The 16,866-nt window shown below is 44.0% G+C and overlaps 1 protein-coding gene across 2 annotated transcripts in view; it reads left to right on the top strand.

Moving 5' to 3' along the window:
• Positions 1 to 16,866, top strand: part of SLC39A13 (solute carrier family 39 member 13) — a 70,862-nt gene that overhangs the window by 11,608 nt on the left and 42,388 nt on the right. For both annotated transcript variants that reach the window (XM_077460982.1, XM_077460983.1), the window contains exons 2-3: positions 7,226 to 7,446; positions 9,635 to 9,748. In XM_077460982.1, coding sequence (XP_077317108.1) covers positions 7,227 to 7,446; positions 9,635 to 9,748 — 334 coding nt within the window. In that variant the 5' untranslated portion in view covers position 7,226. The remainder of the gene's footprint in view (positions 1 to 7,225; positions 7,447 to 9,634; positions 9,749 to 16,866) is intronic.

Genomic DNA, 16,866 nt, shown 5'->3' with positions numbered 1-16,866 from the left:
GCCCAGTAAGCAAGTGGTTAATCATATGGCTATGATTACACACTACAGCTAGTGCGAAATGTCAGCAATTTTCCTTGTTCGCTGTGTTTGTTGAGCTGTGATGTGATTCTTCAATAAAGAAAAGTGGTTTTCTGAAGAGTGCGGCAGTCCAGAGCTTGTTTTTCGTCACACGCACAGTCCTACCATACACCGGGTAGGTCTGGATGGAGGGCGGGAGCTGCCAAACTTTTCTTATTAACAAGCTGGTGATTAGTTGCCAGGACCACCCAGTGTCCTAGCAACCAAATACCCCCTTTCAGCTCCTGCCCTAGGACCTTCCAGCCTGCTGCCTCTCCCATCCACTGCTGGGGAAAAGAAACAGGAGCGGGTGAGGGACCTACTGGGTGGCCAGGCAAGAAAAATAGTCCAGGCTCCTAAGTGGCGTGACTTCAGTGGTCCGTCTGGGACTGTTATTCGGTCCACCATTTAGTGATGTCTGCTCTGTAGTGTGTGCTTGTCTCAATCCAGAGCACTAAGTGTCATTTCTGTCTGCTGATTCTTAATTTCTGTCTCCTCATTCCTCTGCTATCAAGATATGAGAAGAGTCCTTGTTACAAAAACATATTGGCTACATATGAGCATTAAAAAGCAAACAGCTGATGTGTTTCCGCATGAGCCATAGCTGTCGCCATCATCCTATCAGCATGAATCGCTTCTGACAAATTTTCCTAACATCAATCGATAAAAAGGAGACAGGGGAGGGACCTACAGCACACAGCCTGTGATTGACAGCCTCCGCTCTGTTCCTGTGTGCTGTGTGAAGGGGGGTGTGCCCTTTTCCTCCAATCGGGTTTGGGTTTAGGGAGGGTTATAGACAGAGGACAAAGCTTTTCTGTAATTCAGTAAGCAGAGAAGTGACGGACACATAGAAATGGTGGCTCTAGGGCTTATTTACACCATGTCCATTGAGCTTCATATTTTTCTGCAGCTATTCAGTGTGGCAGGGGGTGTAAAACACAAGACCGGCTGACCAGAATCGCAAGTATTTAGTTGGGCAAAGCAGGTCACATTTACTTCAGCTGTGGATTTGGGTGTTGGCCCGATGCTCATCTTTAGAAGCCTGACCCAGCATGTCGGCAGAATTCGTCATCCCTGCCAGTGTTAGGCCTCATGTACACTGCTGCTGGTAAACGGACGCTAAGACCCCATTCACACCTGAGCGTTTTGTAGCTTGAAGCCTGAAGCTACAAAACGCTGGAGGGGAAAAAAATCTATTCTCAATGGAGATGGTTCACATCTCCACTCCAATTCACCTGAAGCCAAATGCCTGAAGCTCAAACAAGTTCTGGACCCTTTTTTGTTGCTCGAATCGGGCAGATTTGGGCATTTTTTTTATATTGGTGACCTTTTGCCCTATACAAAATTGCAGCAAAATCGCCGTAAAAACGCAGCAAAAACCACTGTAAAATCGTGCGATTTTCTACCGGAAAACGCTATGCTCAGGTGTGAATGGGGCCTTAGGAGCAGTTGGGAGTTTTTTTCAGCTGCCCCTGAACTCTGTTATCTTATTTTTTTTTTGTTTTCAAAAGCTTTATTGAAATATACACACAAAAAAGAAACAATGTTATACCAAGTCAATACCGACATCCATCAGTTCTGTTATCTTATCAGTACATGTACACGGGGTCATTTAGGCCGCTTTCACACTGACAGATAGAATGGTGCTTTTAGCTGCGGATTTTATCGTTTTCTATCGCAGCTAAAAGCACACAATGCTTTCCTATGGCCCCATTCACACACAGCGTTTAGCTGCAATTTCGTTACATGTGGTTCGGTGCGACTAAAAAAAATAGAATTGAATGCGTCCAGGTGCGATGTAGCGTAGCTATATGCACATAACCGCGGGTATTCGCAGTCTTTTGTGTCAACTGTGAATAGCAGCATGAGAAGGGATTCCAGGGACCAAAAAAATAAATAAAAAGGGTTGCTATGCTGAACGCAACTGCACATAAACGCAGGTAATTGCACTGTACAAATTCAGCTGATCGCTGTGCCTGGAGTTTGAATTTCACAGAAAAAAATAAACATGCTAAACTGCGGCAGAACAGCCGTCCATGTGAAAGGGGCCTTACAGGCAGTTGAGTTTAGAGGCATTTTTTGGAACCCAAAAAATTTTGTTCAGAAGCCGAGTTTAGAGGCATTTCAAGCACCAACAGCACTCGCATTTAGCTGCACTTCGTTTTATAGACATTTTTTTTTTTTTTGTTTGGCTATTTTGCATTTTTTGTAAACGCAGCAAAACAGACGTTTTTAAATGCCGGTTACTATCCATCAAGTTAAATGGTTCAGGAGAGGTTGTAAAAACGTCCCGTGTACAGGAAGCTGTTGGGCGTGTTGGAGCCAGCTGTATAGAGAGAATGCTCTTCGGTAACGTTTGCCATTTAAATACTGATTACATGTTACATAAGGATAATTCAGGGGGAAAAAACAGCCCCTGGAGGCTTGTTAATATGAGATGTGAGAGGGATTAGTAAAGGTGTATTCATTATTTGTATTAGTCAGAGGCTGCAGGATCTCCCCTTCCCCGAGGTGAAGTGCTCACATTCATCCTTGTGAACCTTTTCACCATTTTGCCTTTTGCTCCTTTTCCTTCTTTTCCTTCTTTTCCTTCGTGGTGTTGTTTTTTTTTTTTGCCGGATTGTGAATATTCTCCTTGTCATCTGAGTGCTCAGCTCCTAATCTGTACAGCAGGCACCGCTCAGCAATCCAGCGTAATCAGTCCATAGAGCTTTGCTGGGTAAGCGTGTGATTGTCGCCCAGGGTTGTCAGTCCAGCAGAATGTGGTCTATAGAGGGAAGAAAAAATCACTTTTCATTTATGAGGAATGCAAACTTTTTATGTATTGAGTTAGTTCACCCTCAAGGCTGACATTTCTGTCTTTGGTAAATACCGGCAGGTTAATGGGCCTGCTGGCTTCATTTCATTGCTCGGGATTCCTGCGGTGAGTTCTCCGCATTCCCAGGTCCTCATATGCACTGCAGTCACTATATGGAGGAGGGGGGTTTCCCTTCCTTGAGTTTTCATTCATTTCACATCAGGGATTGCAAAAACCTGCCGAGCCGGGTCGCCAGACACCTGAAAAGCTACTTTTTTATTTTATTTATATTTATATATATATATAATATATCATTTTTTTTTTTTTTTTTTATTGCCCTGTTGCTTTGCACCAAGTACGACTAACTTGAGTAATGTAGTTGCTTTTTTGCAATCCATGTTTATGTTATGGGGAATCCAACAGCAGAACTGCAAGCTACAACTGGATCCCCCTAGAATTAGAAGTGTTTTTTTCATAAGCGCTTCAGCCCCGGAAGATTTTACCCCCTTCCTGACCAGAGCACTTTTTGCGATTCGGCACTGCGTCGCTTTAACTGACAATTGCGCGGTAGTGTGCCATGGCTCCAAAACAAAATTGATGTCTCCCCCCCCCCCCCCCCCACAATTAGAGGTTTCTTTTGGTGGTATTTGATCACCTCTGTGGTTATTATTTTTTTGCGCTATAAACAAAAAAAGAGCAACAACTTTGGGAATTTTTTCTACTTTTTGCTATAAATATCCCCCAAAAATATATAAAAAAAACAACACATTTTTTTCCTCAGTTTAGGCCGATACGTATTCTTCTACATATTTTTGTGGGAAAAAATCGCAATAAGCGTATATTGATTGGTTTGTGCAAAAGTTATTGCATCTACAAAATAGGGCATAGTTTTTATGGCATTTTTATTATAAATTTTTTTTTTTATTAGTAATGGCGGGGTTCTGCGATTTTTATTTTTTTTTTTCTATCGTGACTGCGACATTATGGCGGACACATTGGACACTTTTGACACTATTTTGGGACCATTGTCATTTATACAGCGATCAGTGCTATAAAAATGTACTGATGTGTAAATGATACTGGCAGGGAAGCGGTTAAACACCAGAGTGCAATCAAAGGGTAAAGTGTGTCCTAGGGAGTGATTCTAAGGGGGGGGGGGTGGGCTTCCACTCACATGACAGTAATCACTGCTCCTGATGAGGGAGCAGTGATCTCTGTCATGTCACTAGGCATTTCCCCGGGACATCGGCAGACATCGAGTCCGCAGGTCCTACGGGCATGGCCACACTGTACATGGCATGCGCACGTGCTAGCCCAGCCAATTAAAAGGGACATACAGGTACGCCCATTTGCCCACTGCTGTCATTGTGCCAATGTATATATCGGTGTGCAGAGGTCGGCAAGTGGATAATCTTTCAAAAGTAGATTTTTTTTTTTTTTTTTTTTTTTTTTTTTTTTTACATATTTTTTATTTTGGGTTGGTTCAGATCATAGGGATGTGAGAGCTTCTGTTTGTTGTCCATGCTGCGGCATTATCTTCTTATTCCCCAATGAGCTACTGATCTGGAACAAACTTAGAGCTGATCAGGTATACATAAAAAACTTTGGACGGCTGTACTCTGTAAGAATACCACTTTATTGATATTTATTACATACACTATATTGTCAAAAGTATTGGGACATCCTGCCTTTACATGAACTTTAATGGCATCCAGTCTTAGTCTGTAGGGTATAATATTGATTTGGTCCACCTTTTGCAGCTATAACAGCTTCCACTCTTCTGGGAAGGCCGTCCACAAGGTTTAGGAGTGTGTCTATGGGAATGTTTTGACCACTTATGTTGGATGAGAAGGCCTGGCTTGCAGTCTCCGTTCTAATTCATCCCAAAGGTGTTCCATCAGATTGAGGTCAGGACTCTGTGCGGGCCAGTCAAGTTCCTCCACCCTGAACTCTTGCATCCATGTCTTTATAGACCTTGCTTTGTGCACTGGTGCGCAGTCATGTTGGAACAGGAAGGGACCATCTCCAAACTGTTCCCACAAAGTTGGGAGCATGAAATTGTCCAAAATGCCTTTGTATGCTGATGCCTTAAGAGTTCCCTTCAGGCCCCTTTAACACTTGTGCGACTTGGGACTGCAGTTGTACAGCATGATTTCCAATGAGGGCCATTCATATCTGTGCGACTTCAATGTAGTCCTTGCACTACCTTGGTCCAACTTGCGACTTGAGGTCCATAGACCTCAGGGTTACACAGGCATTGCTTCAAGTTGCATCATCATTGTGGAAAAAATCAAGAGGCTTTGAAGTCGCACAAGGCTGAAAGGAGCCTAACTGGAACTAAGGGGCCACTAATGTATGGAACTAAGGGGCCATGCCCAACCCTTGAAAAACAACCACATACCATAATCCCCCCTCCACCAAGGCTGGTGAACCTTTGCACCCCAGATGTTTTGGAACTACATTTCACATGATGCTCTGGCTCTCTGCAGTGTAGTTGAGCATCATGGGAAATGTAGTTACAAAACATCTGCGGTGCCACGGTTCACCATCACTGCCCTAGACACACTCCTAAACAGTGACGTAAGTAACTCAGGTAAAATAAACGGAGTTACTTAATGCAGTTACTTTAGAGGGTAACGAGTAATCTAACGGATTACTCTTCCTCTCATGGTAACGCAGTTCCCATTACTTGGGCGGCGTTACTACAATTACATCCTGTCTGGACCGCCCCATCCCGCCCCGCCTATCCAGAGAGAGAATGTAGGGAGGTGGGGCGGACACTGAAAAATTAAGTCCCTGCAGCCCCCCAACCCAAAGCACCTTGTCCCCATGTTGATGACCGTTGGTTGTCGGGGTCTACACGCGGGGGGGCTTATCAAAATCCGGGAGCCCCCTTTAATAAGGGGGCCCCCAGATTCCGGCCCCCTACCCTATGTGAATGAGTATGGGGCACAATGTACCCCTACCCATTCACCTGGGTAAAAAAGTGTTAATTAAAAAAACACCTCCGGGGGTCTTCTCGCCGGGCTCCTCCGCTATCTTCTTGCTGCTCTTTTACCGCTGACTCTTTTACTAGCGGAGGAGCCCGGCTTTCTCCTTCGTCACCATTTGGGGGTCTTCTTCCGCTCTTCGGTTTTTGTGATGGGCCTCTGCTATCTTCTCCTTCCTCCACCCTCCACCTTATGAAATGCACAGTACAGCCGTCGGAAGTTTCTTCATGTATCCTGGGTTTCACCTGATGAGCTGGGCATTGCACACGGTGGACTCAGGATAGTGTGGGAGATCATGCATCAGACCAACCTAGAGTTGGGCGATTTTTCTCCAAAAAAAAAAAAAAATGTCATGATTCAAAGCAAGTTTTTTAAAATTTATTTATTTCTTTATTTTGATGGACACCGCGCCGGTCCTGGGGGGCTGCAGGCAGGAGTTTAGGTGAAGCCGTGGCCTTGCCTAAAAACTCCTGCCCGCAGCTCCTCAGGAGTGGCATGGTGTCAGCGAATCGATTTGCTGAAAATTTTAATTGATTTTAACCTCTCAACTTGATTCAAGATTCCAGTCGATTTTTTATTTTTTTTTGTCCCCAGCCCTAGACCAACCTGGAGTGGTGTCCTTGGCACTCCAAATATTTTGAAACTACATTTCCCATGATGCTCAACTACATTGCAGAGGGCAAGAGCATCATGGGAAATGTAGTTCCAAAACATCACATCAACATCTGGGGTGCCAAAGTTCACCATCACTGCTCTATAGTATAAGATATTGAAGCAGACCATCACTTGGGGATGTTTTCATCCCCTCCTGCTTGTCTATGCTTTGTGTACATATTCATTATTTTTTATTTATTTATTTTTTAAAGATTTTTGTATTTAAAAATATATATATTATAGACCAGTGGCCTCCAAACGGCAGTCCGGGGCCTGCTGGTAGGACACAGTAGTGCTGCAGGAGGGATTCCTCTATCAACACTGAATGTATTGATGGGGGGTCAAGCCATATTCTTTTCTTTCTCCAGCAGCTAACATGCGCTTGGAATTCTTATCATAATAAAGTACACAGTGGGATAGAACTCTGTAAGCTGATCTCTGTTTAAGAATGCTATATCCCTGGCTGTCATGCATAGTCTCTGACCTGGAACAAGTATAGAAATACGACCCTTTTCTGACACACTCATACAGCCTGTTTGTTCTAGATTTGTAGCTCAAAAGTTCTTTTGACAGGTGCACTTCACCAACAAAACAGATGAATATTACCAATGAGATTTGTTATACAAGAACTGACTGGATGTTTACATATTTACCCCCAGGAGGAAAAACTCCTCCTTTTTTTTTTTTTTTTCCTAACAGAGTTTTTGTATTTGCTGTCTCCATACAGGATGATGTGGGGCAGGATCTTGGCATGGCTGTGCTTTGTGTGTCTGGGCTCCCAGCTCAGCTCTGCTTGTGTCCCAGGAAGCCGTGCTTGTGAGAACACCAACGTCTCCTCGGTGGATGCCTGGATCTACTCTCTGCTTGCCTCTCTGCTGGTGGGACTGAGCGGAGTCTTCCCCCTTTTAGTGATTCCCATTGAGGCCGGTGCAGCTTTGAGGTCCGAAGGTAAGCGATTTCTGTAAATATCTTGTAATGACGCTAGGCCGGTGAGTCTAGCAAGTTCTAGGGCTTTGGATGGCAGAAAAGATCAGAGGCCAGGTGCAGCATTTTCCGGTGCCGTGTTATCCTTATTTAAATGGATTTTTTGGACGATTGTATCTTGTTTCAGCTCAGTGGCAGGAACAAATCTACTTTGTTTGGAACAGGCCAAGGCCAATGCATTGAACCTTTTGTAGGACCATGGTATAAGATGGATCTGCAGGAGGGTCAGAATATGGATAGAAGTATTGTGGGAGGGATGCCAGAAGGTTGACATTTTCAGGCCTGGCTCCAAGACTTTGTAGCCGTCTCTCCAGCAAGCCTATTGAGACTGCAGGCCACCTGCGTTCCTCCAGATGTCAAGGATCTATGGTTAACGACAGGATCTGCCAAATAATAAGCATAATTCAGATTTCCAGCTGTAGAATTATTACATTACATCCCGACACACTCTGTTAGATTTTGGTTAGCATTCCATGCTGGGACTGCAGTAGTTAGGGATTGCCCACAACCTCATGTATAGAGACCAATACAAATTGGTCAATCTGCACAGCTAAATTAAATAAAAACAGCTCCCCTTTTTTATTGCAGCTATAACGCTGTCAGATCGGATCCACAACACTCCCCACATCCAAATCAATATATCCCCATCTGCGTTAGGCTCCGCCTCCTGCACGGGTTACTACTGAGTGAGCTGACTCCTACTGAGGAAGCCCAGCCCTCCAGGTGTACCGTGTGCAGGGGGCGGAGCCTAATACTAATATTGTCATCAAGCTGGGGCTGCTGATTTGAGAGACCTGTACAGTGTCTAGTGTGGGCTATGCATTAAGCACCATTGAAGCATGGTGTTGTGCTGCTCTTTTTTGTAAGTGAGCACTATTTCTGTCTTGTATGGTGCCATTCTCCTTTTGGATGACAGACTGGAGCCATATAATGAGCGGTGATTGGAAGTGTGATTTTAAAGGTGACATGCATCCAATTTTGGCTTAAAGAGATTCATTCTTTAAGTTGACCTCAGAATAATGTAAGGGTCAATTTGATGAGTTGAGCATATAGCATTTATCACATGGTGGTGAGCACAAGTTTTGTAAGGCAGGCCATAAATGGTGCAAATTTCTTTCCTGCAACCACGGCTGGGTAAGTGTCCCCGCCGGGAGAAGACAGTGAATATGCGGCTATAGAAGTTGCTACCGATAATCATAAGTAAATCCGGCAGGCTGATTGTACCCAAGCTGATCGATCAATCAACTTGGTGCAATCGGCTTGCCCATACATGGTTCAAATTTTGTCAGTTTCCTGTTGCACCGGCAAGATTAGAACCATGTATAGCCAGGCCGAATGTACCAAGTTTGCCGATCAACTTGAGTGAAACCAGAATGCCGGGTTTTACCTACGATTATTGCCAGCGGCTGCTATAGCCATAGCAATAAACACTGCCTTCTCCTGTCGGGGGCTGCTGTTGGTGTGCAGTGTGTCTCTATCTTTGAGCACATTCACACCTGCACCCTTGTCTAGTGGTGGATTCATCAGAGCAGCAGCATCAGCACTTGGAGCAGAGCTACATGAAGTATTTGTGCTTTTCCTTGTTAAAAGATAATTCATTCTAAAAATAAAAATGTCATTTTACAGCTTATCGGTTCTGAGATGCAGTGGCTGCTTTCGTTTTATTTTTAAGCTAAGACAAATTTCAGCAAGTACAGAAAATACCCATTGATCATGCCATAAATGCAGAGTCACTTCCTGTGAGCTATACAAAAGGCAAAAACAATATTCTCTTTCTTTTGTAAAATGCTTATCTTCCTAGTACCCATGTAATAGAGATGAACAAAGGGAGACGTGTTTGTAGTGACAACCATGGCTCCCTTCATAGATACAGTGGAGGAGTGAGTGTAGACACACAGACAGGAAGTGCTATTTGCAGATTTATCGGGTGAAAAGTTTTAAGGCCTGAAAAAAGGGAAACCTAAAGCAGTATCCTCATCTGAGGACTTCTAAGCTGCATTGAATTCATTACAATTTGGTTTGGGCTTCAAATATGCTAAAAATATTGATTATCATTCTGTTAATATAATTCTGGAATAGTCATAAGTTGTCAAATGCAGATTGTTCTTGGTCCAGGAATTGGGTGTATTTACATTGTTTGCTCTTTTTACAGAGAGTTCGAAAAGGCTAAAGCAACTGTTAAGTTTTGCTATTGGTGGATTATTGGGCGACGTGTTTGTGCATCTTCTGCCGGAGGCTTGGGCATACACCTGCAGCGCCACAACAGGTACCATTGATCATCGATACAGATTCCTCATTTACTGTCCTTCTGACATCTGCTACAAAGATGGAAAGTGAGGGAAAGGCTCCCTAATCTAACAATTATTTCTCTAGCCCAATATAAGGACCATGCAAAGTATAAAAAAAAAAATCAGGATTTGCCAATAAATGTAATAATGTTTATAACATTTCGTTTTCTTCCTTTTTTGTTTTTTATCGTGAGCTGTTTATTTGCAGTGCTGAAAGTTTCTGATCAGTCCCTAGAAATATTATAGGTTCATAAATGGAGCATTAGAGCAGGGGTCTCAACTTTCTAAACAAAGGGCTAGTTTACCGTCCTTCAGACTTTAGGGATGCCGATGGGAGCAGAAAAGATCCTGATGTCAGTAGGAATAAACCATGCCCCTTCTTTGGTGTCAGTGGGAGGAATGGCACCCCATCGTTGGTGTCAGTGGGAGGAATGGCACCCCATCGTTGGTGTCAGTGGGAGGAATGGCACCCCATTGTTGGTGTCATTGTGATAAATTGTGCCCCTCCAATGGTGTAAGTGGAGGAAATGATGCACCGTTGTTGGTATCAGTGGATGAAATAGTGACCCAAAGGCTGGATAAAGGCAAGCAAAGGACGCAGTTTGGAGAGTTTTGGTGGTCGGGCACAGAGGTCCTATATTGTTCGACTGCTGTTTGTTGATCAGCACACAGAAAACGGAAGTTGTAGAGGAACTGTAACTCTCCCTGAACTGTGCAGAAGGTTTTTTGTCTCAAACATTTGAATTTAAAAGAAAAGGCAGATGCATGTAAATATCTGATAACATTACAGAAGAGGATTTTGTATATACACTATATTACCAAAGATATTGGGACGCCTGCCTTTACAAGCATCCCAGTCTTAGTCCGTAGGGTTCAATATTGAATTGGCCCACCCTTTGCAGCTATAACAGCTTCAACTCTTCTGGGAAGGTTTAGGAGTGCGTCTATGGGAATGTTTGACTGTTCTTTAAAAAGCACATTTGTGAGATCAAGCACTGATATTGGATGAGAAGGCCTGGTTCGCAGTCTCCGCTCTAATTCATCCCAAAGGTGTTCTATTGGGTTGAGGTCAGGCCTCTGTGTAAGCCAGACGAGTTCCTCCACCTCAAACTCGCTCATCTTTGTCTTAATGAATCTTGCTTTGTGCACTGGTCCAAATAATTTGGTGGAGGGGGGATTATGGTGTGGGGTTGTATTTCAGGGGTTGGGTTTGGCTCCTTGGTTCCAGTGAAGGGAACACTTAAGGCGTCAGCATACCAAGACATTTTGGACAATTTCATGCTCCCAACGTTGTGGGAACAGTTTGGAGATGGTCCCTTCCTGTTCCAACATGACTGCACACCAGTGCACAAAGCAAGGTCCATAAAGACATGGATGATGGAGTTTGGGGTGGAGTAACTTGACTGGCCTGCCCAGAGTCCTGACCTCAACCTGATAGAACACCTTTGGGATGAATTAGAGCTGAGACTGCAAGACTTCTCATCCAGCGTCAGTGTCTGACCTCATAAACATTCTCATAGACACACTCCTAAACCTTGTGGACAGCCTTACCTGAAAAGGGTGGGCCAACTCAATATTGAACCCTGTGGACTAAGACTGGGATGTCATTAAAGCTCATGTGTACGTAAAGGCAGACGTCCCAATACTTTGGTAATATAGTGTATATTACATAAGAGCATTCTGTTAAATTTGAACTGTCATGAAGATTGTAGTAAATGTGGGCTGCTTTTCTGTGCACAGGATAGAGGGCGTATGGCTACGGAATCATTTTGACATCAGTTTGAGATGCTTCTGAGATCATTCAGAATTCACTGACTGGTGTATTTGACCTGAAAGTGAAGTTGCACATAAAAAATAAAAAAAATTCAACAAAAAAAAATTAAAAAAAAAATCTGGAAATTTTAATTTTTTTAACTCGCCTCTAAATGCCTGTTGCTAAGGGGGTCCCTCGTAGTCTGCCTCCTTCAGTGCCTGGGCTCTTGACGTCACTTCCGCTTGGCACAGGAAGGGCTCAGCTTTGCCCCCTCCCTCCTGTCAGTCATCTGGGACACGTGACAGGTCCCAGATGACTGCAGCCAATCACGGCATGCAGCGCCGCTCGCGCATGAGCAGTGGGTGCCCGGCTGTGAAGCCACAGCCGGGTGCCCACAGTTAGAATGCCGGTGCCGCCGAGCAATGAGGGGAATGAGCGGGGCTTCGTTCCCCCCGCATCGCTGGACCCTGGGACAGGTAAGTGTCTGATTATTAAAAGTCAGCAGCTGCAGTATTTATAGCTGCTGACTTTTTTTCATATTTTTTTTTTTTTTTTTGGGGAACTCCTCTTGAAGTTCATTCTATTGACCTGCTTCAAGCAGGTTTTACATAGACTTGTATGGGAATGAAAAACTTGTTTTGAAGTGAAGGAAAGCCGACACAGACCTCAATACTGTGACCTTGCTTACATGAAGTAGAGCCCATAGGTGACCCCGGCATTGTACTACTGCTCTTTCAATGTCCAATGATAGACTGAGATTAAACCTGGACCTGACTGCAATTGTTTGGAGGGAGGTCACAGTCCTGCGAGTGCTGAGTGGTAGGTTTGCCTGAATAAGAAGATTGGCTGCACAAAATTTGTACTCCTAATGTTGCAGTAGTACTAAGCAAGGAAGTACAGTATGCTACTATAAGGCTCAAATCTGGCAATTCCAATTCATATGCATTTTAATAAACAAAGCTGCTTTTGAGCATTAATGGGTATCTGTTCACAAAGATGTATTATTTTAGTTATTAGTGGCTGGTGAGCTGGATCAGCCCCTAGTTTTTTGCATTATTGAACAGTTAGGCCTCACTGCCATTATTCCCACTTTGTTCCTGTCCACCATTTCATGTTCCAAAAACTTCAGTTACATTTTCACTAAGGGCTCATTAATGGCAGCCCATGTACCAAATACTGTATGCCCTGGTGTCTGTTGTGTAGAGAATGTGAGGGTTGGGCATTGTTACAACTCATCACACTGTTGCTCTATATTTTTTCTTTTTTCCAAATTTTTTTAAAACTGTATTTATTTTTAAACTTTATTTAAATGTCACAAAATGACATGTATTCAAGTCTAGTACTGCATTGTGTTGTAACTTGGTGATATGCAATACCATGCATTGCGCTGCCTTTTTATGTTTGACCCCAAACATCTCAACCCAGCATTATGTTGTGAACAGGGCACATAGAAAACGAGTGCTCTCTATGTGTACCTTAGTTAAGTCTATGATGGTCTATGCAGTTTACCGCAGCTCAGTAAATATGGTGTGAGCCCTAATGTAAAGTTAAAGCCCAACAGGCAAATAAAAAGTTTTCCTGTACAGTGGGGCTGTGCCTGCATTGCATGGGTCAGCTGCTTATTTTTGTCTAGGGGATTGGATAAAGCTTATACTCAACCAATCCTCTGCTCCACCTGCAGATTGCACTCCCCCATGATCCAGCAGTGGACTGTTCCTGACGTCCTCACATCTAGAGCAGGACTATAGACACAATGGTGTCAGGAGCAGTGCAAGGCACAAGCCTGCTATACTGCAGGGGGTGGGGGCGCTGGAGCCGCAGGAACCAGTCTTGTGTGGGGTGGATCAGAGGATTAGGTAAATAAATCTTTGTTCTCTAATCCCCCAGACCAGCAGTCTCCAAACTGTTGCCTGGGGGCTGGATGTGGCCCTTTGCTTGCCTTTATCTGGCCCTTGGGGCATTACTCCACAAACTGATGCCAATGATGGAGCACCATTCCCCCCCTACTGACAGCAGCAATGGAGCACAATTCCTCTCATTAAAACCAATGATGTGGCACTTACACAGGAGCATTTTCTACTCCAACTAGCCACAGTCTGGCCCCCCTAAAACCTGAAGGACAGTAAACTGGCCCTTTGTTTTTAGAAAGTTTGGAGACCCCTGCCCTAGACAAAAACAAGCAGTTGACTCGTGCAGTGCGAGCTCAGCCCCACTGCAAGGGAAAATGGTTTTTTGCCCGGAGTTGGGTTTTAAAAAAGTCCATCGGGAAGAGTCGGACATAATGGACACACAAAGTGTGGAGAGTCCCTGAGAGATAGGAGACACTTTTCACTTTCAATATGTTTTTATTTATAATTCAAGGTGAGGCAGTAAGAAAACATCACAAATAATACGGTCAGTGAACAAGTAAAATCTGGACAATATGACCCTCGTCCCATACAGCAATCGGGTCAATCAACAGTAAAACATGAAAGCGTAAAACCATAAGTCAAATAGGTTAAACGGAATCAGTATAATGGTAGACTATACATTACAGAGTAGCCCAAAAAAAGTATGGTGTTCCACCAATCAAAACTACAGACCCGTCCCACCCTCTGTAAGACCCAATTGGATCTTGCACATAAAATCTTTGATATCTATATTGTCAAGAATAATAACAGAATAAAAACGGAGCAAAGCAGTGGGAAGAAGAGACAAAGAAAGAAAGACAATAGGGAGGGGGGGAGAACGCTCCTACACCCCTCTTCCACTAGGAACGACCGCACAGAGTGGTGCCCGACCTCTTGTTGTTTTTCAAAGTATATAAAAATATCTTATTAGACAATAGATATAGAGAAGAAAGAAAGAGAGAAGAAAAGAAAAGAAAAAGAAAGAAGAAAAGAGAGAGAGAGAGGGTCAACCAGCGGCAAATCACAGTGGGGAAATATAGTTGATCCATGGATCCCAAATTACATTAAATTTCTTGGAGTTATTACGAAGGGTCCAGGTGAGTCTATCATTAACCATAATCCAGTTAAGCTTAAGTTTTACAGAATCAAGAGGAACCATCGACTGCTTCCAATATCTAGCTATAGTTATCCTAGCAGCTAGGATTATATATGTGATCAGCTTAAAAGATTTCCTAGGAACCCCATCAGGGAGCTTCTGAAAAAGCGCTACCTCCGGGGCTCTACGAATATTAACCCCAGTAACCGTGTATATAAGGTTAAATATACGAATCCAAAATCTGGCTACAATCGGGCACTGCCACCAAATGTGGTACATTGAACCCAGCTGACCACACCGTCTGAAACACATGGGGGAAGTAGACGGATGCATCTTAGCTATCCTGGTTGGTACTAGATACCATCGCAGTAGAGTTTTATAATTTGCCTCAATCAATGCAGTATTAACAGATATTTTAGATAAAGCATAGGCTATATCCTGCCAATCAGACAGATCAAAAGTAAGATTCAAGTCCCGTTCCCAATGGATCATATAGGGAAGTTTAGTAATTGGGTCCGTAATGGTAGCATAAATGGTAGATATACGCCCCTGTATTTGGTCCTGTGATTGGCAGGATAATTCAAAATTCGTAAGAGTAAACGGTCTCTCTATCCTACAAAATTTAGAACGTATAAATGATACAATCTGATTATACCGAAACAGCTCACTAGGGGGCATCTGTAACGTCTCTACAAAGTACTGCAAGGAGTGAGGTCGGCCCCCAGGTAAATAGTCACCTATCCGTAGGAGGCCCTTATTGAGCCACCACTGGAATACCTGTGGGGTCAAGCCAGGTGGAAACTCTGGGTTACAAAACACCGGAGCCAAGGGAGTATGTGAAGACACCAATGGTTTACGATGGCGTACTCTGTCCCAAACCTCAAGGGAGTGGGACAGGGTAGGGCATAAGATAGGAGGGCGAAGGCGACTTGGTAGCCACATCAGGGAGCCAATAGCAAGAGGATGGCACGAAAGGGCTTCAATAGATACCCAAAGGGGCTGAGGCCCCCTGGCCGTGGTATATGAAAGTTGTGTTATCTGAGCCGCCTGATAATAAGCTTGTAGATTAGGGAGGCCAAGCCCACCGCGTAATTTTGAGGTATATAGCGTTGATTTATTCATGCGGGGTTTCCCATTACCCCTAGGAGACACTTTTCAGGCGGTTTATCTCTCCACCATCCACCCAAATCTGAAATATATTTTTAGGAAGTGCTGACCCTTTAGGCCAATCACATTTGTATGAATAAAAAAACTTTTACTAGACTATAGTTTTCCTTTTAGATCTCATACATACATGCAGTTTAACACCAGACTGCTATTTCATGAATACCGGATAGGCTTGTATGTACAAGTCTGTGCTTGACATGTTCCAGCTGGAAGAGACAGGTATGTTGGACAGGTGAAATGTGTGCACGTGCAGTACATGACTGTCAGCAGATTGTGGACATGACTGTACCAGATGATGCCCTTACAAATCGGTGACTTTGAGCACTTTACCCTCGGACTAGTTCCTAGCGGGATGTTGGGTTCCAGTAGTATTAGTTCAGGCCATAGAATGTCTGTTTCTATTATGTTTTGTGACCTAGCAGACATAATGACACCCAATGTAGGCTTTAAAGTGGTTCTAAGAGCCGGTTCACACAGTGGCGACTTGTCAGGCGACTTAGCCACCTGACAATCGCGTTCCATTCTGTACTATGGGACCGTTCTAATAGGAGTGACTCAAGACGCTCCGACTTAAAAAAAAAAGGTTCCTGCACTACTTTGGGGGTGACTTGCATTGACTTCTATACAGAAGTCATTTTGCAAGCGCTGCTAAAGTCGTGTGCAGGTCGCCTGAGGCAGTCTCGCTGAAAGTCGTGTTGCCTCAGTCTGAACCGGCTCTAAGTGCAGAAAGTTTTTTTTATCTTTTAATGCATTCAATACAATAAGATTTAAAAAAAACAACAACTTTCTATATGTATCAACCCCCGGCCACAGCTCCCAGTTACACTAACCTGAGCCCGATCTCGATCCATTGATGTGCACATGAACAGCAGCTCTCTCCAGTCTCTGCTTCCTGATTGGCTCAGGCACTCACAGCCAGCAAGGGGGGGGGGGGGAGGGAGTAGGGCCAAGCCCTGCTCTGTGTGCCTTGTGGACATACAGAGCTGGTTTGGGAGTGAAACCCACATGAGTGACTTGCTATGGGGGGCACTCGTCGGGAAGGGGGGGGGAGCCAGGAGCACCAGCTGAGGGACCCCAGAAGAGGAGGATCTGGGCTGCTCTGTGCAAAACCATTGCATAGAGGAGGTAAAAAATTACCTGGTTGTTGTTGTGTTTTTTTTTTTTTTTTTCTTTTTATTAAAGCTTTACAAT

Source organism: Lithobates pipiens, unplaced genomic scaffold (assembly GCF_037356315.1).
Source record: "Lithobates pipiens isolate NorthernLeopardFrog02 unplaced genomic scaffold, aLitPip1_a1.2 Scaffold_10, whole genome shotgun sequence".
Lineage (NCBI taxonomy): Eukaryota > Metazoa > Chordata > Amphibia > Anura > Ranidae > Lithobates > Lithobates pipiens.
Note: the sequence above shows the minus strand (reverse complement) of the source record. Positions and strands in the feature narration are given on the sequence as shown.